The sequence below is a fragment of the Onychostoma macrolepis genome, chromosome 13, assembly GCF_012432095.1.
Source record: "Onychostoma macrolepis isolate SWU-2019 chromosome 13, ASM1243209v1, whole genome shotgun sequence".
Lineage (NCBI taxonomy): Eukaryota > Metazoa > Chordata > Actinopteri > Cypriniformes > Cyprinidae > Onychostoma > Onychostoma macrolepis.
In genome coordinates this window covers 2,776,896-2,802,945 of record NC_081167.1, presented here as the reverse complement: position 1 = coordinate 2,802,945, position 26,050 = coordinate 2,776,896, and the positions used below count along the sequence as shown (strand labels likewise).

Below are 26,050 nucleotides of genomic sequence, written 5' to 3'. Positions count from 1 at the left end.
AGGAACCAGTTTCATGCTAACCGCCGATCCGCCTACAAAGTGACGTCATAGTTCCCCCACTCTATTGGAACGACATGAGTGAGATTTAACACACACGCACACACACACGCACAGACATATCTTTTTCCCTTTTTTGTAGTTTTTGAGTGAACAATTTCTTTAAATCCCATCATTTAGTTTTAACTGTGCATGCTAGTGGAGGAATATAAAATTATTTGCATACAATTTTTTTCACACTATGATGTCCAAAATCACTCCTCTTTGTTCTGCAAATTACCACGAAGGTCGTCAGATGATTTTGCAAACGGTGTTTGGAAAGCTGTGTGAAACGCAATGCATTATTCATTTTTTGCAGGGAACTCAAAGAGCAGCCACTCAGTTTTTGAAGTCAGTTTCACACCGTTCTCTGCTGGCTGTCCAACAGAGTTGTAAATTTTGCCTGAATAAGCATTTCTTTCACAGTTTTTCTTTTCAGTCTTAGCTTAGTTGGTGGTTGATGGATTTTTCTATCAGAAGAATTCTATGGACATTAAAGCCCTATTCGGACGGCAATTGTTTCTTAATATGGACATCTGTGAAAATAAATTCACACATCACCTCAGTGCTCAAACTCATGGATTCGGATGGTGATTTATTCCCTCAGATTACATATTTTCTTTATTCAGCTTATGACTGGTTTTGTGGTCCAGGGTCATATATATTAGGGCTGTCAGTTTAATGTGCTAATTTAATTAGTTATGAAAAAATAATGTGATTTAAAAATATTTTAACACGGGTAACGCACTGGCCCCGCCCCCAGACCTGTGCGTCATCTTACATTACAGATAGTTGACTGTTCACAAATATGATGCAGAGCAACAACTTCATATGCAGTTATGCCCTAAAATTCAAGATACTGGTGCAAAAATGCCCCTGTATGTCTCATATTTATATCATATGATATCACGTGAGCAGGGAGAGCAGTATTACACGAGTGATGTTTGTCCTGAATATCACAAGTTTAAATGTGATTTCATACAACAGTTCAGTAAATAAGAAGTTGATGGTTATATTTTGAACACAATATTATGTGTTTTTGCTCAATTTTGCAGAGAACATAATACCTATAAAGCCACAGCAGAATTGTTGCATGTCTCCGAGCATCACAGCAGGGTTTAGTTTCTGAATGAATCCGCGTTTTGAACGAATCGTGAACCAATGATTCAAAGGCCCATTCATAAAGAGAGCCATTTACTTCATTCCTGAACGAATCAGCTGTTTGAATCAAATGAATGAATGACTCATAAAGACATTTACCACCAACTGCTGGCAGTTTTAGTTTCTTATTTAGAGTATCATTTCATAAAAAATAAATAAATAATAATAATAGAAATAAAAACATTAAAGGAATAGTTCATCCAAAAAAATGTAAATTGTCGTCATTTACTCACCCTCATGCCATTTCAAACTTTTTGTGGAACATAAAAGAAGGTATTTTGAAGACTGTTGGTAACCAAAGCTATTTTGGTTACCAATGACTTTCATTGTATGAACAAAAAAATTCTGAGATGTTTCTCAAATTATCCTCTTTTATGTTCCATAGTTTGTTAGGCCGTTGTAACTTAAGTGTTTGTGTAATAAATTTTAATTTCAAATAAAATATTTCTTTCTAAAGCTATAATTTGTAATGTCTACTTGATACTTTCTCATTTAACACAAAAATAGCTTTATATAATCTTTTGTGGGTATTGTCAGTAAAATTTATTTTGCGATTAATTAGATAAATTAATTGAAACGTAATTAATTATATTAAAAATCGACTGACAAAAATCGACTATATATAAAAATATCTTATTAAAATTACAAAAATGATTTAGTCAAGAGCCTCACTGTTGTTTGATTAACATGAATGACAGACAGGAGGAATATGCAAGCTTCCCCTTTTAGACCAAACATTCAGATCCAATATACTATTACACATGCATTTTCTTTCCCAGCTGTTTACTTTCACTTTAGACCTAAATGACTGTGTCTACGGGAATACTTGCAGGTATTTTGACACACACAATTATGTGCATTTAACGGTTTAAGCAACAAATAAAGCAACATAAATACTCATGCGATAAAGATGATAGTCCAAAATGTCTATCTGTTGACATCATGTACAGTGGGGCAAAAAAGTATTTAGTCAGCCACCAATTGTGCAAGTTCTCCCACTTAAAAAGATGATAGAGGCCTGTAATTTTCATCATAGGTATACCTCAACTATGAGAGACAAAATGAGAAAAAGAAAAATCCAGAAAATCACATTGTAGGATTTTTAAAGAATTTATTTGCAAATTATGGTGGAAAATAAGTATTTGGTCAATAACAAAATTTAATCTCAATACTTTGTTATATACCCTTTGTTGGCAATGACAGAGGTCAAACGTTTTCTGTAAGTCTTACACACACAACAGTGTGTGTAAGTCACACACTGTTGCTGGTATTTTGGCCCATTCCTCCATGCAGATCTCCTCTAGAGCAGTAATGTTTTGGGGCTGTCGCTGGGCAACACAGACTTTCAACTCCTTCCAAAGATTTTCGATGGGGTTGAGATCTGGAGACTGGCTAGGCCACTCCAGGACCTTGAAATGCTTCTTACGAAGCCACTCCTTCGTTGCCCGGGCGGTGTGTTTCGGGATCATTGTCATGCTGAAAGACCCAGCCACATTTCATCTTCAATGCCCTTGCTGATGGAAGGAGGTTTTCACTCAAAATCTCACGATACATGGTTCCATTCATTCTTTCGTTTACACGGATCAGTCGTCCTGGTCCCTTTGCAGAAAAACAGCCCCAAAGCATGATGTTTCCACCCCGTGCTTCACAGTAGGTATGGTGTTCTTTGGATGCAACTCAGCATTCTTTCTCCTCCAAACACGACAAGTTGAGTTTTTACCAAAAAGTTATATTTTGGTTTCATCTGACCATATGACATTCTCCCAATCCTCTGCTGGATCATCCAAATGCTCTCTAGCAAACTTCAGACGGGCCGGACATGTACTGACTTAAGCAGGGGGACACGTCTGGCACTGCAGGATTTGAGTCCCTGGCGGCGCAGTGTGTTACTGATGGTAGCCTTTGTTACTTTGGTCCCAGCTCTCTGCAGGTCATTCACTAGGTCCCCGATTTTTGCTCACAAAGATCTTGCGTGGGGTGAGATCTTGCGTGGAGCCCCAGATCGAGGGAGATTATCAGTGGTCTCGTATGTCTTCCATTTTCTAATAATTGCTCCCACAGTTGATTTCTTCACACCAAGCTGCTTACCTATTGCAGATTCAGTCTTCCCAGCCTGGTGCAGGTCTACAATTTTGTTTCTGGTGTCCTTTGACAGCTCTTTGGTCTTGGCCATGGTGGAGTTTGGAGTTGAACTGTTTGAGGTTGTGGACAGGTGTCTTTTATACTGATAACGAGTTCAAATTACAGGCCTCTATCATCTTTTTAAGTGGGATAACTTGCACAATTGGTGGCTGACTAAATACTTTTTTGCCCCACTGCATATTGCCCACCCTAAGATTATTTTGCTTTCTCTCTCTCTTTGCGTGTGTTTGAGACACGGCACTCTCAGCCAAGTGATGGTGAGTCGGGCACCTACACGCTAAAGTTTATTCAGGGGTCCTCAAATCTTGGTCTCTGTTCTGTTTTACCGTTTCTAGTTTACAGTGAGTGGTATTGGAGCTGTACACACCACGAACACTCAGGGTCACTTATGATAATGATCGTTGGGGCTATATCCTCTAATATTGTTATCTAGAGCCAAATGTGCTTTAGAGGATTGTGTGGAACATGCAGGAGGTACAATATAAGCACTGCTGAAGAGATGCTGCAGGCAGGTTGTTTGTTTGTAACGGGCTCTGCTTTCCGTCTGACTGCGCTGTTTTATGGGGTGCTTCAAATGCACTTTTTTCCTCGTGTCAGTCGTGGGGCCAGTGAGAGGTGGGAGGAACTGAACAAGTAGGTCAGGCAGATAGACATGAATAGCTGATTACATCACAGAGAGCCATACACTGAGCTGCTTTTGCCAGGCCACTGGACATTAGTAATTACTAACCTAATAAACTAGTTTAGTTTTTTTTTTTTTTTTTTTTTTTTTGTGTAAATTGATTGTGGAATATCTGGATGTGGTTCTGTTTGTAGCCCAATTGTGTGGGGTGTTTCTTGTATGTCTTGTGCTTCTAGACCAACACATCAGTAGTATTCAAATGTGAGTCAGTAGAGCATCAGAATTACCCATAATCCTCTCTAAACACCCTGTTGATTTGCATAGGCAATGTTTGGAATAGCATAATAGAGTACTATTCTTACTATCTCGGCAGTATATACTGTACACAATTTTTGTATGCATAGAATAACCCACTGCATTGTCAAAATATGCATTATAAAACAACGCGTATTGTATGGAATCCCACAATGCATTGTACTTGACTGCTTCTATGCAATATTGCATTCCAAATGAAAAATAATTTGGCCTATTTATTTCCTTGTTGATGAGAGACTGAGTCATGATCATGTGACAACAATGACAACTTGTTACCTTTTATTATTAAAAAAAAAAAGAAAAGGTTTGTATACTTCAAAATATTTGTTATGTAATAATCTAATATTCCGTGCCATCTTGAACTGCTTTCATTCAAAGACATGAATTAAACTGGTGTGAAAAATTTGCATATTGCATTGCATAAAACATTTGCATATAAAGCACGGTTTTCAATTCCATCCCACATAATAAATTACTTGTGAACAATTCAGGAGTTAATTCTTTGAACAATTCAGTGATGTATACTGATATTATACCAAATCATTTTGATCTCAGATGTGAGCATTTCTGAATGACTAAAATAGTATTTTAGATGCACAATGAGATCGGCCTGCTTGTTAGACGAGTTATTAAATCACATAATCTGCCAGGGCTGCACGATAATGGTTAATCACAATTATTTTACTAAAAAAAAATATAAGTCAAAGAGAATGTCAGCATGCATGGATTGCTCACATATTTAATCATGTGAAAGAAAATACTGGCCATTTTACACTTTTACTGGAGCAAAAAAAAAAAACCTTCTAAACCTCTACTTGCAGGTTTGCTGGTATTTTCAGTTCATCGGTGCTTTTTATGTAATATACAGATGCACGTGGTTGCCAGGTTGCGAAGACAACTGGTAGCAAATGGGGGCAGTCGTGGCCTAATGGATAGAGAGTCGGTCTTGTAACCCGAAGGTTGCGGGTTCCGGCAGGAATTGTTGGTGGGGGGAGTGAATAACAAGCGCTCTCTCCACCTCCATGATTGAGGTGAGACCCTTGAGCAAGGTGGTGTGTGTGTGTTCTCTACTGTGTGTGGGCACTTTGGATGGGTTAAATGGGTTAAACCATACTCAGCCTCACGTCACTTTCACTTTCACTTTCAAATGTATAGATTTAGGAGAAACGTTCTGACTTGGGGGATTTATATTGTTTATATCTGGCAACCATAAAAGTTTGTGGTGGCTTGTTAACAATGCAATATAATATATACAAACAAATTGGGGTGGGCGATATAGCCTCAAATATATCACGATATTTCAAGAATATTTGCGATAATGATATTTATGATGATATGCAAAAAAATATGGAACAACGTTTTATTGGTGATTGCAGCTGGCAGGCAGCAGCATTTATTAGTGCAAACACAATGAAGGGCATTTTCCATCCTTTTCCAATGAGCTACTGTCATTGATGACAGACTACCTAATTCGAATTGTAAATCTATTTTCATGAGGTGGCAGAACATTTACATTTAGTCATTTTGCAGACGCTTTTATCCAAAGAGTTGGGGAATACATAAAGCGATTCATCTTGAAGAGGCAATCCGACAAACGAAGTGCTTGTAACACCAAGTCTCAGGCATTGTTTAAATAAGTACAAGCTAGCAAGGGAAGGAATAAATAAGGAGAAAGAGTTTTTTATTTATTTATTTATTTTTATGTGTAAGGTGAAGTCAAGTAGTGTCGAAAGAGATGAGTTTTCAGCTGTTGCTTGAAGATTGCCAGGGATCCAGCACTCCGAATATGGGTGGAAAGATCATTCCACCAGCCAGGAATGGTGAACGAGAATGTTCTGGAGAGTGATTTTGAGCCTCTTTGTGATGGTACCACGAGGCGTCGCTCACTAGCAGATCTCAGACTTCTGGAGGATGTAGATTCTTAATAGTGAGTGCATGTAGGCGGTGCTGAGCCTGTGGTTGTTCTATAAGCAAGCATCAGTGTCTTGAACTTGATGCGAGCTGCGATTGGTAGCCAATGCAATGAGATAAAGAGAGGTGTAACATGGGCTCTTTTGGGTTCCTTGAAGACCAGTCGTGCCGCAGCATTCTGAATCATTTGTAGAGGTTTGACTGTGTTTGATGGAAGTCCAGCCAGAAGAGCATTGCAGTAGTCCAGCCTAGAAATGACAAGGGCCTGGACAAGAAGTTGTGCAGCATGCTCCGTCAGAAAGGGCCTGATCTTTCTGATGTTGTGTAGTGCAAACCTGCAAGATCGAGCAGTCTTTGCAATGTGGTCTTTGAAGGTCAGCTGGTCATCAAAGATTACACCAAAATTTCTGACCGAAGTTGATGGGGTAATTGTTGATGAACCTAACTGGATCGTGATGTCATGCTGTACAGCATTATAGTAGAATAGTAGTGACCAGTGTTGGGCAAGTTAATTTTAAAAAGTAATTAGTTATAGTTACTAGTTACCTCTCACAAATAGTAACTGAGTTACATCACTATAAAAGTAACCAATTATCAGGGAAAGTAACTATTGTTACTTTTTTTAAAAGAATGTTCAGATATGTCAAATAACTTATGTATATTATTATATATAATAATAAACGAATAAATAGGCCTTTACGAGAAATATATTTTCACTTGAAAAATAATTTAAGAAAACTTTATATATATATATATATATTAGCGCGTTTAGGTTTATTATGTTTTTCTCCGCTGCGGCGCTGCAGGTGCGTGATGATCGCTATGATGACCATGTGAATCTTCATGTTCTGTTGTTTGCTGCTTTTAGCGCATGTAAAATTAATCCCCAGAAAACAAATGTTATTATTTTTAACGCGTCACAGACACTTATTCTTTCTAATTTAATTCAGTTCTAATTTAAAATAATCTTGTCGGTTAACGGTTAATAATCGGTTAACGAGCGTCGGTTGTCGGTTACGAAAAATAACTGAAATGAACATCCTTAATTAGAAAATATTACAGATCCCAATTTGAACACTGTGTGATCGTTATAATAAATGTAAAAATCGGACCGTTTTAAATGCTTCCACACTGCTGACATGTTTGCTGCATTAGTGATCGTGTCACGTTGTTCGGTACAATTTATTTGGTCTTTTTGTTTATTTTGGTGCATCCCTAGTAAACACGTCATTGCATCACTATATCATTGATACCGCGATATGACATTTTTTTTTTTTTTTTTTTTAAGTTTTAAGACGGCAAGTATTATCGTGAACGATATATGGCACACCCCTAATGCAAATGCCAAAATAAAATGAAATGTTTTAGGATAAATAACCAGCAGGTAAATATCACAGATGCAAATTTAATAATTCAAGAGAAGCTAAAATTGTGATCCTGATTAAAATGATTTATCCTGCTGTCACATGATCTGTTGAGGCAAAGTCATATGATTTTTTTTTTTTTTTTTTGCACATCCTGTAATTTATTCTAAAAATGTGTTTGTGTCACAGTTTATGCATGTTTTCCTATCAAATAAAAAATGATCTGCTTCAATTGAGTGAATAAGGTATTTTTATGCACATTTTATGTTAGCCGCATTTTGCCATTTCCATCCAGCATTTTTTTGTTTACTTTTTTTTTATATACAGTATGCCAAAATAAATAAATATAAAAATAAATTTGATACTGTACATTACACTTTTTGTGTACACGTTTACTCTTTAATTTAAAAATCATATGTAATTACATTTATAATTTAATTTCTGTGATTTCATGTACAATTCCTAGCACTAGTCCTGATTGTGCTGATTGTGCATGGCTTTTTCAAACTGCAGTAGCAATTAATTGGTGTTTCTTGCTCTGTTGCAGCCATTTTTCAATTTGACTAAGCTGAGAAAACTTGGCCTAAGTGACAATGAGATCCAGCGGCTGCCGGGGGATATAGCCAACTTCAACCAGCTCGTAGAGCTAGACATCTCTCGAAATGGTAAGAAGCCCTTTGCTTTATCAGACCACTATTTAATTACTGTAGTCTGTGAGAAACTTTGGCCTCCCGTGTCTCGCCCTTCCCACACGCTTCCAGCATACGCCCAGAATATTTCAGCAGCTGGGTTTCTGTGCTCAGCAATTACGTACAACCTTTCAGCATCATCCACAGTAATTCCCAGCCTGGATCGCAGCGTATCCACACCCAAAATCCAGTTCTCGTTTCAGCTATTTTTACCATTTTTGATCAAGCGGCAGTTTTAAAACTAGACTTCATGGTTTGTGGTGTCTTGTGGTTTTAAATGACCTGTGTCTTTCTTAAAGATATATTTCAAGAAAAAATTTAATTCTACCCCTATTCACTCTCCTGCATGTTTTTCTAAACCTGTATGACTTTATTTCTTCTGCTATACAGCATAGATGATATGTAGAGCTTTTTACCCATACATTTAAAGGGATAGTTAACCCAAAAATGAAAATTTGGTCATTAATTACTCACCCTCATGTCGTTCCAAACCCGTAAGACCTTCGTAGACAGCAAGGATATTACCACGATCAACACACAAAAACGTAGCAAAGACATCGGTAAAATAGTCCGTGTTACATCAGGGGTTCAACTGTAATTTTACGAAGCTACGAGAATACTTTTTGTGCGCAAAGAAAATAATAATGACATAATTAATTCAGCAATTCTTCTCCCCGAGTTGCCGTCTTCCGCCATTTTTGAGAGTACCCCAGAACATAATCGGCGTTGTTCGTTCAGCATGCGCACGCTGTCTACTGAACGTAAACAACGCTGATTACACTGATTACGTTCTGGGGTACTCTCCAAAATGGCGGAAGACAGTAACTCGGGGAGAAGAATTGCTGAATTAATTGTTGTTATTGTTTTCTTTGCGCACAAAGTATTCTCGTAGCTTCGTAAAATAATGGTTGAACCCCTGATGTAACACGGACTATTTTACCGATGTCTTTGCTACATTTCTGAACTGAAAAAACAAGAAGTTAAATTTACTTAATTTTTATTTTGCAAGTTTTTGCATGCATATTTTTATTATGTAAAATTAGCAAAGGAAATGAGTAAATTTAACGTGGCCAGGTAAAGTTTGATGAGTAATTTGTACTTAACTATTTTAAGTTTACCCTGCAATACTACATAACACAGCACTGAAAAAATGCCTATAAAGCATGTGGTTAAGTTGCAATCATGATACACAATGACAGTGACAATCAGTGAATAGTGTTTGATTTAAAAAATGAACTCCAGATGTCACAAAACAGCAAGTTACTTAACCTAACAACAAAAGCAACCATAAAACAGTGTAAAAGCAAATCTCGAAAACAGCAAAAAAAATTACATTATTAATTATTCATGCCCAAGTGCATGATGGGAACAACGGGATCATGATGTTGATATTTACTTAAACAATCTTTGTAAAAATAACAAACAATTCCAAATACTTGTTCAAACTTTAAATAATTTAGTTCAGGCAAGAATTTAAAAAAAGAAAAAAGAGAGTAAATTCAATATTAGTGCTCAATTTAAGCGTGTAGAATTTAATTTAGAAATTACATTTGTTTTTCTGTAGTATTTACTTCACCACAAAATCATTTTTTATCAGTGTGGGTCTGGGAACATTGCAGTTGTGTTGCTGTTTATGGAGGGCCAGAGAGCTCTCAGATTCAATCAAAAATATCTTAATTTGTGTTCTGAAGATGAACGAAGGTCTTACGGGTTTGGAACGACATGAGGGTGAGTAATTACTGACAGACTTTTCCTTTTTGGGTGAACTATCCCTTTTTAAGACTGGCTTATGCTCTTTGTGTGTTTACACACTGTCTTGCTATGGAGGTTCCTCCCTTATAAATTGACTTTGTATTGTAGTTGAACTCTGATCTCTCTCAGTTATAACACCATTTTTATGGCCGACACATAAATGATTGAAATACTGGCTTTGTTCCAAACCCCTGTAAGCTACCTTGCTGTCTCTGTATCTTGTAAGTAAGCATCTGAAATGGAACCTGTAAAGATTTACGGCTCTATTCACAGCCACAAATGCTACAGTCATGTCCTACAAGTAAAAAAAAATCATTCAATTTCTCCATAGGGGAGTTGATTTTGAACATTAACTTAACTAAGACAAACCTACTGTGAGCTACGAGGTTGTTAATCAATGGTATATGCTTTTGTTGAAACCATCAGCCAGCATTACCTCAACTCATTTTTAAATGAATCATGTTTAACAGCGGAATTCCTGGTGGAAAAACTACATTACCCAGAAATGTTCAGCAATCAGAGACTTGTGATAAGGAAATTGCGGCAGAAGAACACTTAAGTGGCCTGAACACTCCAGTGAAGCAATGCAAATTTCCCTATGCTCTCAGAATATGTTAGACCTCTTTAAATGACATTGCCTTTTTAAAAGTCCCTATGGGAAAAATGAATGGGATAAATAATTCCGGAACCAAGGCCTCTAAAAAAGTGGGTGAATAATATACTGTCACACTCCTCACTGGAAGGTTACGCAACTCACAGCTGATTCCAGCAGAGTTTTGCATTAACATTAAGCTAACAATGCAGTTCTCTACTAGTATAAAATTGCATAGCACTCTCAGAAGTTGAGGAAGATAGGAAATTGTTTTATTGATTTAATATTATTTAATAATTATAAGTAATGCTTTAATGGCATCTTGCATGTTTCAGTAAAAGACACATGCTGTGTGGACTTAAAATGTGGTCAAAGGAAGGCATCTTCTTGTAGGCATCTCTGCCTTAATGTTGGAAGTTGACCTGTAATTCCTTAAATGCTGCCTATGGGCAGCTCTCTAGGTTTTGGTACAAAGCCATTGTTTTGAATATAGCAAGGGTTTTATTGTTGTAAGTGGATTAAATCGGTTTCCTCTTTTCTTTTCTTTTTTTTACAGACATTATGGAACTCCCTGAAAGCATTTCATATTGTAAAACCCTCCAAGTAGCAGATTTTAGTGGAAATCCTTTGACAAGGTAATTGTGCATTTCAGCTTTTGTGTGATATTCTGATCCTGTATGATTGCTGACATGTTTTACAAAGCTCAATATGTGGTGTCAGTTCATGAAAAAATGCCGAAAAACAGTGAAATGTTTACAAAAATACTTTGTATACTTTAAATAATTCTAGTTTCAGTAACCCTTTAGTTAAGAAACCAATTCTCACGATTAACTAGTTGCTTATTAGCATGCCTATTATTAACATATTGGCTGTGTATAAGTGCGCATATTCTGCATGACCATATTCTACATCCCTAATCCTATCCAATATCTAAACTTAACAACTGCCTTACTAACTATTAATAATAAGCACCACATTAGGAGTTTGAGGCAAAAGTCACAATATCGAGAATTGGTCCTTAAAATAAAGTGTGACCCTAGTTTCTAGTATAATTCTAATTTAATCAATAAGACATTGCATCTGTGGTTAGCTTTATTTTTGTTAGTAGCTTGTTTTTTGTAAAGAAAAGCTTGTGTGTACTTTATCTGTTTTACATTCTGAGTAGACTGCAGTTGTAGAGTAGCTCCTCCAACACTTCATCAGGTTGGTAATACTGGTCCACAGTCATTTTTCTTTGTGCTGCTTGTGGTGTGTGCATTGAGGCTGGGTGGTTCTCTAAACGAGTCTTAATGGCATGTCTAATACACCACAAATGCGTTGACGGCATCTCTGCGGTTTATTGACGATATCCTAATAGCTGTGCTGTGCTTGACAGGTCATGCGTTATGCATTAGCACTGGATCCACTTTGGCCCAGTTTGCCAATTTGTTCCCCCGTTTCGCTGGATGTTATAATGCTTGACTGCTTCTGTATTCTCTGGTTATTTTGTAACAAACAACCATATGGTTTAGTTTTAGTTTACTGGCAGAACTTTCTTGTTAGCAATTATTTGTTTTGTTTTGTTCATTTTTTTTATACAATGGTGAGTGATCATGTTTTGCTGGCGTGAGCATGTTCTGTTCTTTCACCTGTCCACCAGAGCAGATGCACTTTATCCATTATTCTCTTCTGACATTCCCTGTGTGAACTGTGACTTGTACGTTTGTTTTTGTTTTGTTTCAGATTGCCAGAAAGTTTTACGGAATTACGGAGTTTAACATGCCTTTCCATCAATGACATTTCTTTACAAGCACTTCCAGACAACATCGGAAAGTAAGTGTGTTTTTTCTCTCCTCTGTTGTGCATCTTTCAGCTGCAATCCAGTTTGTTATGTACTCTGCTTTTTTTTTTTGGACCAGATAATCTGGCTCTTTGTTTGCAATATTTAGAGGGATATTTTTATGATATTAAGAGGGTTTGATCTATGATGACATTCTCAGATGATCTCATGTGAAATTTGATCGCTGTGGGAAACTGATGTAGACCGTCAGTCTTTGAGATGAACTGACTTCATTTGCTATATCCACTTTGCGGTGTCTTCCTTCTCTGTGTTGTAGGACACTAATCAGCATCTAAGAGGGTTACAGTAATAATTATCCCGTGACTTAATGACTATTGCTGATGTGATATCAGAACTACTTAAACTTTTAGTCTAATTTCAGAAAATTGATTCCACTTTTTCAAATTTTGTTAAAAGCATTTATCCTCAGGGACATTTTGACATGAGACAGTGTTTTCTGTGGTTTAGTCTATTAGTGGGTGATTTTGGCTGCATTTCTATCGCTGATGAGTACTCCATGTACTCCACTGTTGGGCCAATGCTTTAAACAGGCTGGGCAGGGCTAATAGCCTCGGACCTGTAGCACCGAACCCAAAATCACGCTGCGCTTCCACCAGAAGCTCCGCAGCACTTCACTAAAACCCGCCCTTTACACGCCTCTCTGGAACAACGTCACGCAACCTGCCTGCTTACTCAGTCGAGTCTGTTTCTGTTTATTTGTAGTCACAGAAAGAATGATCATTTCTTTTTTTTTCTCCATCAAAAATAAGACCTGAGTAGCAGAGGGAGCTCCTGAACCCAAACCATTATTATATTTTTATGACATGGTGCTAAAGTCTTGAGATGAGACTTGCGACAGATAAAATATGCTACTAAATAAATACACGATTGTGATAGAGAATGAGAAGCTGATGTCTGATTTCGTCAAGCGGTCGTATTCACCATGTTTACTATGGTAATGGCTAGCGTGCATAGTCTTTTGCATCGCTTATAAATATTTCTGCCTTGTAAGGTGATCACTATCCACATCGGATCGCAAACAGAAGTTATTTCAAACACTTGTGGCTGTCTGAAAGTGAGTTTTGAGCTAAAATTATTTTAAAGGTCTTTAATACTGGTGTTATAGCTGTTAACTTTTTGAAATGATCCGCGGCGCTGACGCTCTCCAGACGCGGAGAAACTCCACCTTTGTTCATAACCACAAGCTTTCGTCGGGCCAAAAAACCCTGGCCGTTGGCCCCAAGGAAGCACCGACGAGGCACGATCAAGCCCCGGAAGTGACAGTGGAAACGCAACTGGCCCTGGCACGCACTAGCACACCCGCTTTTGGCCCGACAGTGGAAACATGGCTATTATTTCCCAAAAAACACCCCAGCATGCATGTGAGCGGCTGGGTCTGTTATTCCAGTGGATGTTCATATCACCTCTCACCATTGTCTCTGTAGTAACTTGAAATCTAGGAAACGTCTGGGTAACCTTTTTTTTTTTTTTTTCTCTCTGGCGTGATTCCATGGCTCTCTTCATTTCCTGTGTAATTTCCTCTTCGTTCCTCTCTCACAGCTCAGTGGCAGTCTCTTGCAGTCTGAACCGTCAAAGTGCCTAGAAAAATAATGCAAATTCATTCATATGGCCAGCCTAGTCCTTTTATGAATCAACTGTGAGACTTGTATCTAGACAGTATCTAAAACAGTGTTGTTTGCCACTAACCCTTAATAGTTGCATGTAAATGACCTTTACTGCTGCTGGTGTGATAAACTGCTTACTGTGTGTTGATGATGGGTGATTGAATCACAAAAATGGTAAAACACTAAATATAAGCAAAAACCAAAAATGTCTGCACATTGCTGCTCCAAAGCAACTTTCATATATTCACAGTAATCATATATTCTAGTCAGCTCAGTCACACACATGCAGATCACTGACAAACAAAAACATTCATGTGCAGCAATGGCACTGTTTTTTCCCCCTTACTGACGGCAGACAGTTATTATTACTGCAGTATTCAAAGGCTTTAGTTTGTGGAATTGAAATACTCCATTCGCTACAGCCTCCAACAATAATCCTCTTTTATTTCTCTCCGTTTTCATTTCAGGAGACAAACCTGATTAATGTCTGTGTGACTTTAGCTGTCTCTATAGCCTTGAGCTCCAGACTCTTGTCCGTTCTCCGGGTTGATTAAATTTTCGTGGCGTTATAGTGACAAATAGTCCTCGAAATCAAGCTGTCCGTGTGACTGACTGAAGCGGTCAGATAGCCACACATCACTTCTTTCATCTTAACTTTTTCATTTTTGCTTTGAATCCGTCTACTGAGAAATGAAACCCTTGATTGATGAAAGTTGTTTTTCTGGAAATGTGAGTGGCCTTATCTCTGAATTACTGGCTTATGTTCAGTTTGAACGGGGAAGTCCTCTTGCCCTCCTGTTACATAATTTGGTGTAGTTATTGTTTCTAAAACTATATCATGTTTTAAATAGCAGAAAGTCCCTGGAAGCCCTGAAAGAAATACACGGGAATGTCACTGCCGTCTGTGAGGCTCAGAGCAGCGAGCATGTCCTGCTGAGCGCACTGGAGGATTGTGATTGCTATCTCAGGATGTGCTTCCCACAGCGCCTCGCCCTTCTCTGTCAGCGGACAGATCAGCCTTATCTCAGCGCACATTATTCTTTAACAGAAAATGAGTAGACATTTCTGTGAGGAGTTTGCTTCTTACTCAAAACTTTTGAATGGTAGCGTATCTTGGTTTCCATAAAAATATTCATCAGTACAACTGTTTTCAACATTGATTAAATAATCAGGAATGTTTCTTGAGCAGAAAATCAGCATATTAGAATGATTTCTGGAGTAATGATGCAGAAAATTCAGCTTTGATGAAAATATTATTATAATGTGAAATAACTATTTTACAATATTACTGTTTTTACTGCATTTTTGATCAAATGCAGCCTTTTGTGAGCATAAGGGAGTTATTTCAAAAACATTTAAAGTCTTAATTATTCCAATGTGTGCTTATGGTTGAGACGTTGGTTGCTGTTAGTTGCATCTTGATATCCTTTAATGGTCTTTATGTGGACTTGGAAGAAACTTTGTGGTGCAAACGTTGCTCTTAAAATATCGATAACATCTCTCCTAATGGCAATATGTATGGTGGTCCTATAATGCAAATGAAATTCAGAAAATACATCAGGACAAAATAACTGCTCAAATGTGTAATGGTTTATATTTATGGATATACTTAAGATTGTGCATTATTTCTGTCGTTTATCTAGCCTCTGTAACTTGGTATCACTGGAACTCCGAGAGAACTTGCTGACTTATTTACCAGAGTAAGTGTAAATCTCACAACACTGTGTGTGTGTGTGTGTGCATAAGGCAAAAGCAAATTTATCTTTATTTCGTTTTTTTCAATCAGGTCTCTGTCTCAACTTCATAAACTTGAAGAACTGGATGTAGGAAGCAATGAACTGTATAATTTGGTAAGTGTTGATTTTCATGACACGCTCTAAATGAACTAATAACGACTTTAATTGCCCAACAAGACTTGGAGCATGCCATCTCTGGAACCTCGTCTGATTATTAGGCTGAATACAGTATGATGAAGATATGTCCTCATCACATCTAATCCCAAAGTCAAAAGAAAAAAAATGCATAAAGATATTGGGCCTCACGAAACCATAAATGTGTGAGCACATTTGGAGTAAGGATGTCACAATGTTAATTTTTGACTGTTATGGATATTGTCTGATTTAAAAAGAAAATCAACTTTATTCGACAATTCTTCTTCTTTGTGTCCCATCCTCCTGTCCTGAAAGCTGTATCTTTCGACATGCCATCTGATGTTTCTTCATGTTAATATTGAGCTATATCTCGAAGTAAAGCAGGAGAGACGATCATTTATTTGTGCTCTGTGCAGCTGTTTAAACAGAGATGTGGTTATAGCGATACATTGAAGGGTGTCAAAAAGGCATTTATTGTTTGAATTTTGTGATAACATTTTCAGAATTTAATAACCATGATCATTTTAATTGTGGTTAATTGTGAAATGGTGTTACTGCAATATCTCTAATTGGAAGTAGCTAATCTGTGCATAAAATGCCCTTCCTGAAAACTCTCCTTTGGATTCACAAATGCATCATAAACCTCGTGTGTATGTTGATGAATTTCAATCATTTGTAAATAAAGCGTGTCATTTACAATTTGCATAATCCGCCAATGAACAACTACGACAGTTACATTTACCAGCATGTTGTGGGATCTTTGGACTCCCTTCTCAAATTTTGCTCTACTATATTGCATAAATGCAAAAGACTATTTGCCATATAACAAAAACGATTCACTCAAAGTGATAAGCTTGCAGACAATTACTACTGGGGCTCAGAATAATAGTAATCTTTATTAAAAATGAAAACAGACTGCTGTTTTCAATCTTTTTTTTTTTTTCTTCAATAAAATGTATTCTCACTTTTAACTAATTGGTTAACTGATTTAATTTGTTTTTATTATATGAAATTCCTACACGCAAGGAGTGAGCCAGTCTAATCTTTCAGTTGACTGCCGGAGCATCAGCTGTTTCACCATCCCTCCATCTACTCCACCAACATAGTTTAACAACATTTAAGCCATCCATTATATTCCAAGCACTAGTAGTCCTTGGGGATATATGGGAGCTCGAGTTGAAGCCGCTTCCTGAAGCCCCTCTACTAGAGCTGCACGATTAATCGTTAAAAGATCGCGATCTCGATTCAAACACCCACGCGATCTCATTTCTAAATGACAGCGATTCACTCGTGTTTATTACACCTTTGAAAAATCATACTGGAACATTTAAAATCTGTTTTGCCGCTGACACAGAGAGAGCAGTTATCATGTTTAGGTAAGAAACAGCTTCACAAACAGTCTTTTCAACCACAAAGTATTATTTCTGTCTTACAATCATTCATATTATCACTGAAATACAGGGGTAAATGTTTATAGTTTGGATATAAACACTGATGTCTACGGTAGCGATCAAAATATAGCAAATCATCTTTTGAAAGTAACTGGCGCTTCAAATAACGTTTGTCTTGATTACAGTGTTTCTCCACTAGATGGCAACAAGTGACTGTTATAAAATGTATTTGTCATTGAATCATTCATTAAAAAATGCTGATTTCATCCAGTAATGAAACAAGTATTCAGGAGTCATATAATGAGTATATCAAGTATTCATGAGTCATTGAATCCTTCATTCAAACCACTTTTTCACAATTTTAATAGTAAAAATTGGTTTATTATTTTTTTGAATAAAGGGAGAACAACAGTGTGCAGATCTTTTTTTTCTATTATTTGATGTACCTTTTGATCTTGCACCTGGCTAAGACATTTTTGGATGTGCGTGCTCTGACCCTTCTTTTTACGTGCAATTAATATTTTGTCACATTATTTTGTTTTGTTCAGAATCATGGGAGAAGCGTGATCTCTATTTGAGACAAAAAAAAATGTATTCTCAATTTATCCTCTACAAGCCAAATAATGGTTTACACCCTGTTGTATAATTCTGCACCGTATGAACACTTCAATTTTTATATAAAAATGTCTTTCTTCTGTGAAGCATAAAAGAAGTTATTTTGAAGAATGTTGGTAACCAAACAGTTGATGGTCCCCAATGACTTTCATAGTATGGAATAAAATGCAGTGGAAGTCAACAGGGACCATCAACTGTTTGGTTACTGAAATATCATCTTGTGTGTTTGGCAGAAGAAAGACACTCAAGCAAATGACGACAAAATGTAAATTTTGAGTGAAAATCTTTTTAAAGATGCTAAAATTTGGTTTTCTTCAAGCAAAATATAACTTGTTGTTTTGGGGTGAAACATGTTTTTGGCAGGTCTCTTGAGACATTGGGTCGTTTTTCAAGAGTTGATTTAGTGTACTGCCGTTTGTCCAAGTCTAAAACCCTTATTTCCGTGAATGTGACCCCTGTTTGACAGAGGCTGGACTTAATGCAGGCTACATCGGAATGCCATTTCACAAATGTTTCGCGCTGGCCTGCATTCTTGTGCACGTCGGTAACAGTCACCTGCTGTGTTCTCGTTGCTCCATCTGAACTCTGTCAAACTTGTTTTCTTGCAGCCTGAGACAATAGGCTGTCTTGTCAGTCTAAAAGACCTGTGGCTGGACGCGAACCAGCTGTCTGAATTACCACCGGTAAAGTATTTCTGACATGTCCTGTTGATGCCATTTTCAAAAACTGTCTGTCTATCGGACTGTTGGATCTGTAACAACACCTGTTCTTTTGCAGATATTTGTTAAGTTGTAAACTGCTCCTTTATATTATTTTGCGCTTGATTTTAACGTAATGGTTAATATTATTGTTTGTTAATCAAGCACGATCTACTCTTGAAACCTCTTGAAAGCTACTTCCTCAATATCCTAGAGGCTTGTTTTGTGTGCTTGTGGTTGCATGCCTGTGTTTGCATACATGTTCACATGTGTTTTCTCTGCCTCAGGAACTGGGTAGTATGAGAAGCCTTACATGTCTGGATGTATCAGAGAACAAGTTAGAGCGCCTCCCAGAGGAGATGGGAAACCTCCTCTCCCTCACTGACCTCCTGGTGTCCCAGAACCTCATAGACGTGCTGCCGGAGGGCTTAGGTCAGTGTTTAGGACCCGACCGCTAACTGCAGTGCCTGTGTGTTGTCCCTCATAACCTGCAAAAATTAGATGATAGTGATGGAGGAGTTGAAATTTTAATTTGGAAAAGGGAGAGACAAAAACTAATTTTCTTGTTTCTTTTGTCATGTTTTCTTTTTTTTCTTTTTTTTGTTAATGCAAAATATCAGTTTAAGCTTTAAGAGCTTATATTAATGGAACGGTTTGTTGGGAGTGTGGTTAACCTACTTATCCACTCTTGTTGGGTTCTCTTGTTGTTATCCACTCTTGTTTGACTTTGTTTTTATGCTGTAATCGTACTGTAATATATGTTTTCCTTTAGGTAAACTAAGAAGGCTTTCAATATTGAAAGCAGATCAAAACCGATTAGTCCAACTCCCGGAGAGCATAGGCAACTGTGAAAGCCTGACCGAACTAGTGCTGACAGAAAACCAGCTGGTGGTAAGTTACAGCACCTGAGCCTATGAACTGTCTACATACTTTCAATTAGCAAGAGGAAAACATCACATTGTGGTCATTTAAATTAGTTAATTATCAACTTATTGAATATCAGTTCATTGCATATCTTTTTTTAACTTTTTTAAATTTGGATTTTTCACACATTTTCAAAAATCGTGACATTTTTAATTGCTGATGATAACAAAAATAATAATAAGAATGTGAGGCTGACTAAAAGTGCTAATTTTAATGGTGTTCAGCTCAGTTTCAGCCCTGCTCTAACACACCTGTCAGTAATTTCCTGAACCCCAGAAGCGTGGTTATTTATGCGTTTGATTAGAGTTAGATCTATACTCCACAGAAAGGAAAGGTTGGTCTCTGGGAGCGGAGCGCCTCTGGGGTGTATTCCAGAAAGCAAGGTTAATTTACCGTCACATATACCCTGAACTCTTGGTTGATTAATCCAAACCTTGTTTACGTGAGGTATGCTGGTTCCAAAAATACGTCCAGGAGTAAGTTCATTCAACCCAGAGTATGTTCACGGTCAACACACAAGACATTCTCAACAGAGCGACGAATCGACGAGTCACTATGGAAACGGACGCCAAGAAAATCACGCCATACTACTACTTTCTTCTTCTTATGTTCAAAGGCCTTTTGCATACATATCGCCACCTACTTGGTGGTTGTGCAATCATTTTTCTTTTTTTTCCGTTTAATCTTTAATCACTGAAAATAAGAACTATTTTGTTTGTTTGTTTGATGCATTTCAGATGTATTTTTACTAGGGATGTTCATTTTTAACCGGTTAACCGACCGTATAGAATTTTGACCGACTATTACAATCAGTTAAACGGTTTAAAAAGTCATTTATTATTATTTTTTCAGTAGGCCTAATTTCTCAAAATATTTTAAAAGGTTTGCTGCATGGTTAAAATGCTACGCGTATAAAAATTGCGTTTTTAGAGGAAAAAAAAAAAAAGTCGCGTATGTCGCATTTTATTATTTCATTCAGAAATGGGCCTAATGCTGATGCGAAATGTTTACAAACATTATAATAAACATACTGTAAACATAGCTAGACTATTTTAGTTCCCCTCACTCCACAACAAATCCTTTCAATTTAACAGTATTTAAAAAATAACTTTAAAAATTAGTAATTAAAAATATAAGAAGCTATAGCTAAACGACAAGCCAAAACAAATTAATTTAGGCTAAAATGAAACTGAAACCAAAGTTGGGTCTCTCATTCGACAAAATCGAAAGTTTCCATATTCGCGATGTATTTGAATGCCAAAATATTATTTATTATGTAGCTACTTCACTGGCATTCCAATATCCACATAAAACAAAATGTTTTGCATAACATCACGGCACAGATTTGACTACATATTCAAACTGAGCAGTGTGTTTCTTTTCCATATGTTTGACTTACTGTATTTTATTATGATAATGAACACGCTGCGTTATTGTCAAGACAGCAAAGCTTAACTGTGCGCACGCATGCAGCGCCAGCGCAATCACTTGAATTTTTTCCTTCTAACAGTGGAAGAAGCAACTACTCCTTTTAGTCATAAAGATAATCGGAATTGTAAAAGGTTTGCTTTTATTTGTGTACATTGACAACACAAAAAAATCTCTGTGCTTTTGTAAAATAGGCCTAAAGAAAAATAGAATGTTGCTGTCTGCGTCTGTTTCCTTTCGCACAGCACAAAACTGAACCGAAACTCTGCATACTAGGCTACTTGTTGCAGTTTTTTTTTCTTTCGTTTTCTTAATTTATTATTTAAGTAAAGATATATTTATCGTATAGGCCTATTTATTTGTTTTATAAATATAGTCTATATATTCTCCGCTCGCAGAAGCGCTGCAGGTGCGTGATGTGATATGAACGTGAATCCTCATGTTCTGTTGTTTGCTGCTTTTTGCACATGTAAAATTAATCACGGAAAACAAATGTTATAGTAGCCTATTTTTTTAACAGGTCACAGACACCTATCCTTTCTAATTTAATTAAATTCTAATTTAAAATAATCTTGTCGGTTAACGAGTGTTGGCTGTCGGTTAGGAAAAATAACCGAAATGAGCATCCCTAATTTTTACTATAGAAATACGTTATAGAAAATGCAGATCCATGATGTGTGAGATGATAAAATACAATAAACATAATAAAATAAACATTACCTTGTCATAATAGTGTTTTATAATTTATACAGATAAATATTATATATGGCAATAAAATAAATATATTAACCATATTAGAATAATATAAAAGTACCTTATATATTATAGTGCTTTAAAATGTACATATCATACAACTATAAATAAATATATATAGTTTATTATATAACTATATTGTAATATATAATATTGTGCGTAATCTGTCATGCTGATAGCTCTGAAGTGAACTAACCCTGAAACCCTGTTCAGAGAAGTTGCTTTGGCTACTTACCCTTAAAGTTATCTCTGTTTTTAGAACTGAAAGCTGAGGTTATCTGCTTACTTACCCTTAAACATACCTGGGTATGTCACACAACCTGCTTTCTGGAAATACCCTCTGACCATAAACCCTCATAAACCCCAAAAACCCATAAATCTACACCCTTAAAAAAAGTTTGCTTGCTTTTTACACTCTTAAAAAAAAAAATTCTGGTTTGTTTCACCCCATGTTTTGGTCAAATATGGATAAAACCAACCGTTGGTTTAAATTAACAACCCAGCGCTTTTTAGAGTGTAGAGTCGTAATCTTATTGGTCATTTTTGTTCTTTTACAGTACATGTTAGTGTAAGTGATTTTCAAATGTGGTGTTTTTGTTTTTTGTTTTTCTCTCAGAATTTGCCAAGAAGTATTGGGAAACTAAAGAAACTGTCCAACTTCAACTGTGATAGGAATCGACTAACGTCTTTACCAAAAGAGGTATGCCATCCTAGTCATTGGGCCTTATTCACGAAACACAAGCAGAACATTTCATGAGGCGTAACCATAAACTACACACCTAATAAATACACCTAGTAAATAATTTAAAAGGTTTCAAATTGCCCATTCTGTACATTTTATTCGACCCTAAGTCACTTGAATGCACATCAAATTGTACTCATGACTTCCTAGTTTAGACAGGGAGCTCTCAGAGGGACTTGATGGCAGCAGCATGTAGCAAACTATCTTTTAACACATCTTGCTTACACTTCGCTCCATGGGCGAGACTGTGTGTTTACTGTACATATGCAGTAAATACAGTGGCACCTACGGCAAATTCTCAGTAGCTGTTCAGATACGCTTGGAACTCGTTTTTCTTGCTGTTGCTAGTTTACCCGGACACTATATATTTAGAAATTACTTTGCATACAAATTCACAAGGTTGTCAAACTATGTTTAACTGTATCAAGAATGGAAGTTATGTTTCCTTTTGCTAGTTACTTGGATAAACATTGTGAGTGGAGTGGTATTAGCTCAAGGTCATCCTGCAGGTATTTTTCAACTAAAATGCTAAACTTCTCCTATGTTCAGTTAAGAAGTCAGTATCCTTCTTTTTAATGACTACCTTCATTGACTTTGAGTTGCTTATGACTAGAACAAGTCCTTGAAGATTGTACCATGCTTTTTGACTTTGTTACTGTTATACATGAAAGACAAGAAATTGTATGGTTAGATCATTATAATACAACTGCGGTAAGAAGTGAGTTGCATGTCAGACACAGTATCTAGTGCTGCAAAAGCTACTTTAGGACTTTTGAAATATATTATGATTGTCTGTGATGTCACAATGCCGAACTTGTTGGTACCATAGTTTTATGGTGGTCTAGTATTAAAACTATACTATTAAAAATCCTCCGCATAGAGTACACCTCCTCTGAAACATAACAAATCCAGCTATTATTCTTTACTTAGATGAACCCTAACACATCTTCTGAGATATAATGTTCATTACATATTATGCATTCAAACATATTACGGTTCTTCTGGGATGTCATTTTCCATCAAGTCTGCTTGATCAATTACCAAAGAAGGAAAATTAGATTTTCTTCAAAGTGATAACATGTTGTGTTGCAAAAATGAGTACACCTTCATGAAAGTTACGAAATAAAACTAATTTTAATCAATAGGTGAGCATGTTCAACCAAAATGTTTAAAAGGAGAGTAATTTCTTGAAAATTATGCTGACAACAATATAACCACTCGGGAGATAACTATCAGGAGACTCATTTTCTTATTTCTTAGCCCAAAAGAGGACAGTGGTACAAGAGGAATACCAAATCATTGTTGTGAAAATGTAGCAAAAGTAACGCAGAAATTCAAAAACAGTGGACTTGTGAGAAGGTCCTTGAAATAATCAGGCCTTTCAATTTAAGCTTTCCTTTCGTGATAAGTGTTCTTATTTTCACTAGGGAAGAGCAGGAAAAATACCAAGCAATTGCCTGCAAGCCGGCAAAAGCTATGAAAAGAGTGACTGTTTATCTCACAAAGTAAGATGCAGCCTGCAGAAGTGACATGGGTGGTTGTTGTCCACACAGGAATTGTAGCCAAAGCACAAAAAACTCATTCAACCTTTTCCAAACCTTTTTTTTGTAGATCTTGAGATTTTGTAAAGTTGAGCAACACTTCCCATTAAAGGGATAGGTCACCCAAAAATGAAAATTCTGTCATTAATTACTCACCCTCATGTCTTTCCAAAACCGTAAGATGTTTGTTTATCTTCAGAACACAAATTAAGATATTTTTGATTAAATCAGAGAGCTCTCTGACCCTGGATAGACGGCAACACAACTAACGTGTTCCCAGGTCAAGAAATGTAGCAAGGAAATCGGTAGAATAGTCCATGTGACATCAGGGGTTCAACCATAATTTTATGAAGCTACGAGAATACTTTTTGTGCTCAAAGAAAGCAAAAACTTTATTCAACAATTCTTCTCCTCCTCATTCCATCTGTTGCGGCGTGCCGCCATTGTGGAGAGAGTATCACGACGTATGCGCTTGCTTCCGCTTCTTGTAAACGACGCATGTGCGTGTTGAACGTAAGCAGCAGCCCCAAGTGCATGCGTTGTTTACATGAAGCGGGAGCAAGCGCATGCGTCGTGATACTCTTTCCACTAGGGCTGCACGATTAATCGAATCTAATTAATCGAGCTCTGTGAATGTGAAAATACCACACATAATAGCATGTTTTTACTCCAAACTCACTTCATAATGTCAGTCGAGTGTTGAAATAAATCCCTCTGTGAGATGATGTGGCGGCTTTCACACAGAATAAGACACGCAACATATTTCATAGTATTCTAAGCAGTGATAAAGGCATTCAGAGGGGGTGTACTCGATTATGCTGAGTACTCATTACTGTAGATGTTTTTTTTTTTTTTTTAAAGTTGGATGAAAAATAGTTGATGCATTAAACTGAATTTAGAAATTCTGGCAACGCGTTAGTATAGAGACCATTTCACCCTATTAACTAGTTGCTTATTAGCATGCCTATTATTAACATTGGCTGTTTATTAGTGCTTATAAAGCACATATTCTGCATGACCATATTCTACATCCCTAATACAACCAAATTTAACAACTACCGCACTATTAATAAATTCCTAATTTTCTGATTATTGAAGCAAAAGACGTAGTTAATGGTTTGTTAATGGCACAAATTGGACCTTAAAATAGTGTGACTGAAATTCTTATACTTACTTGCATGTATGATGTACTTATAATAACTAGGTATTAACCCTGAACCTAACCCCAAACCAAACCTTACCCCTCAAGTCCAATTAGTTACATTGTGAGACTCAGAGACTCATTAGTTGGGTGTCATGGTGTATATGATTTTCTGTTTTTGACCTATTTTTCCACATTGACGCCACTCAATTTCTCTTGCTATCATATTGGATATTGACTACACTGTCTAATCAAACAGATCAACACTTGCAAAATTGCAATCCGGAATGTAATCCTTACATATAAAATGTTTTGATATTGGTGTGAAGTGCAGTTTGAACAGCCGTAATCATGCAGCCTTTAGAATTTACAGTGCAATGTCTTAATCCTCAAAGGAACAGTACTTTGCTAAATTAAGATGTTCACATTCAGAGTTAGACTTCATTATTAAAACTCTCCAAATCTTTTGTTTTGCCTCTTGCTTGGCACAATAGCTCACACTTGTGTTGGCTCGAGTAAGTTTCCTCCTGTGTGTCGTGAGTGCTTTGGTTTACGTGCTGACTCATCCGATAGTGGCCCTGCTGCTGCTGTAATTGATCTAATGAAAGGTAATCCTTACACTTCCTAACCAGCAAATCCAGTTCCAGGCCGGGCTCAGTTCAGTGAAACCGCTCCTTAGGTCAGTCAGTGTTATTAGCGTACCGGCCTGGGGCACCCTGCCATCACCCGTCACATGACTTTGCCTACCCATACAAACTGTAGAGCTGTGTGTTTTTGTGCTCGGGATGGGTTAGCCCATGGCACACACACCCGGACAAACACATAGCTCGTTGTATTACTGCTCTGTGTCTTGTGTCATCTTCAACAGCCCTCAAGTGTCTTATGTTCCTGAGAAACCCTCATCTCCTGTTCTTAAAG

At 37.0% G+C, this 26,050-nt stretch overlaps 1 protein-coding gene across 1 annotated transcript in view; it reads left to right on the top strand.

The window, feature by feature from the left end:
* The window catches only part of lrrc1 (leucine rich repeat containing 1), a 47,674-nt gene that overhangs the window by 7,676 nt on the left and 13,948 nt on the right, over positions 1 to 26,050 (top strand). The window contains exons 2-10 of the mRNA XM_058796119.1: positions 8,099 to 8,216; positions 11,141 to 11,219; positions 12,307 to 12,396; positions 15,672 to 15,728; positions 15,815 to 15,878; positions 18,514 to 18,588; positions 18,891 to 19,035; positions 19,376 to 19,494; positions 22,325 to 22,408. Of these exons, the coding sequence (XP_058652102.1) occupies positions 8,099 to 8,216; positions 11,141 to 11,219; positions 12,307 to 12,396; positions 15,672 to 15,728; positions 15,815 to 15,878; positions 18,514 to 18,588; positions 18,891 to 19,035; positions 19,376 to 19,494; positions 22,325 to 22,408 (831 nt within the window). The remainder of the gene's footprint in view (positions 1 to 8,098; positions 8,217 to 11,140; positions 11,220 to 12,306; positions 12,397 to 15,671; positions 15,729 to 15,814; positions 15,879 to 18,513; positions 18,589 to 18,890; positions 19,036 to 19,375; positions 19,495 to 22,324; positions 22,409 to 26,050) is intronic.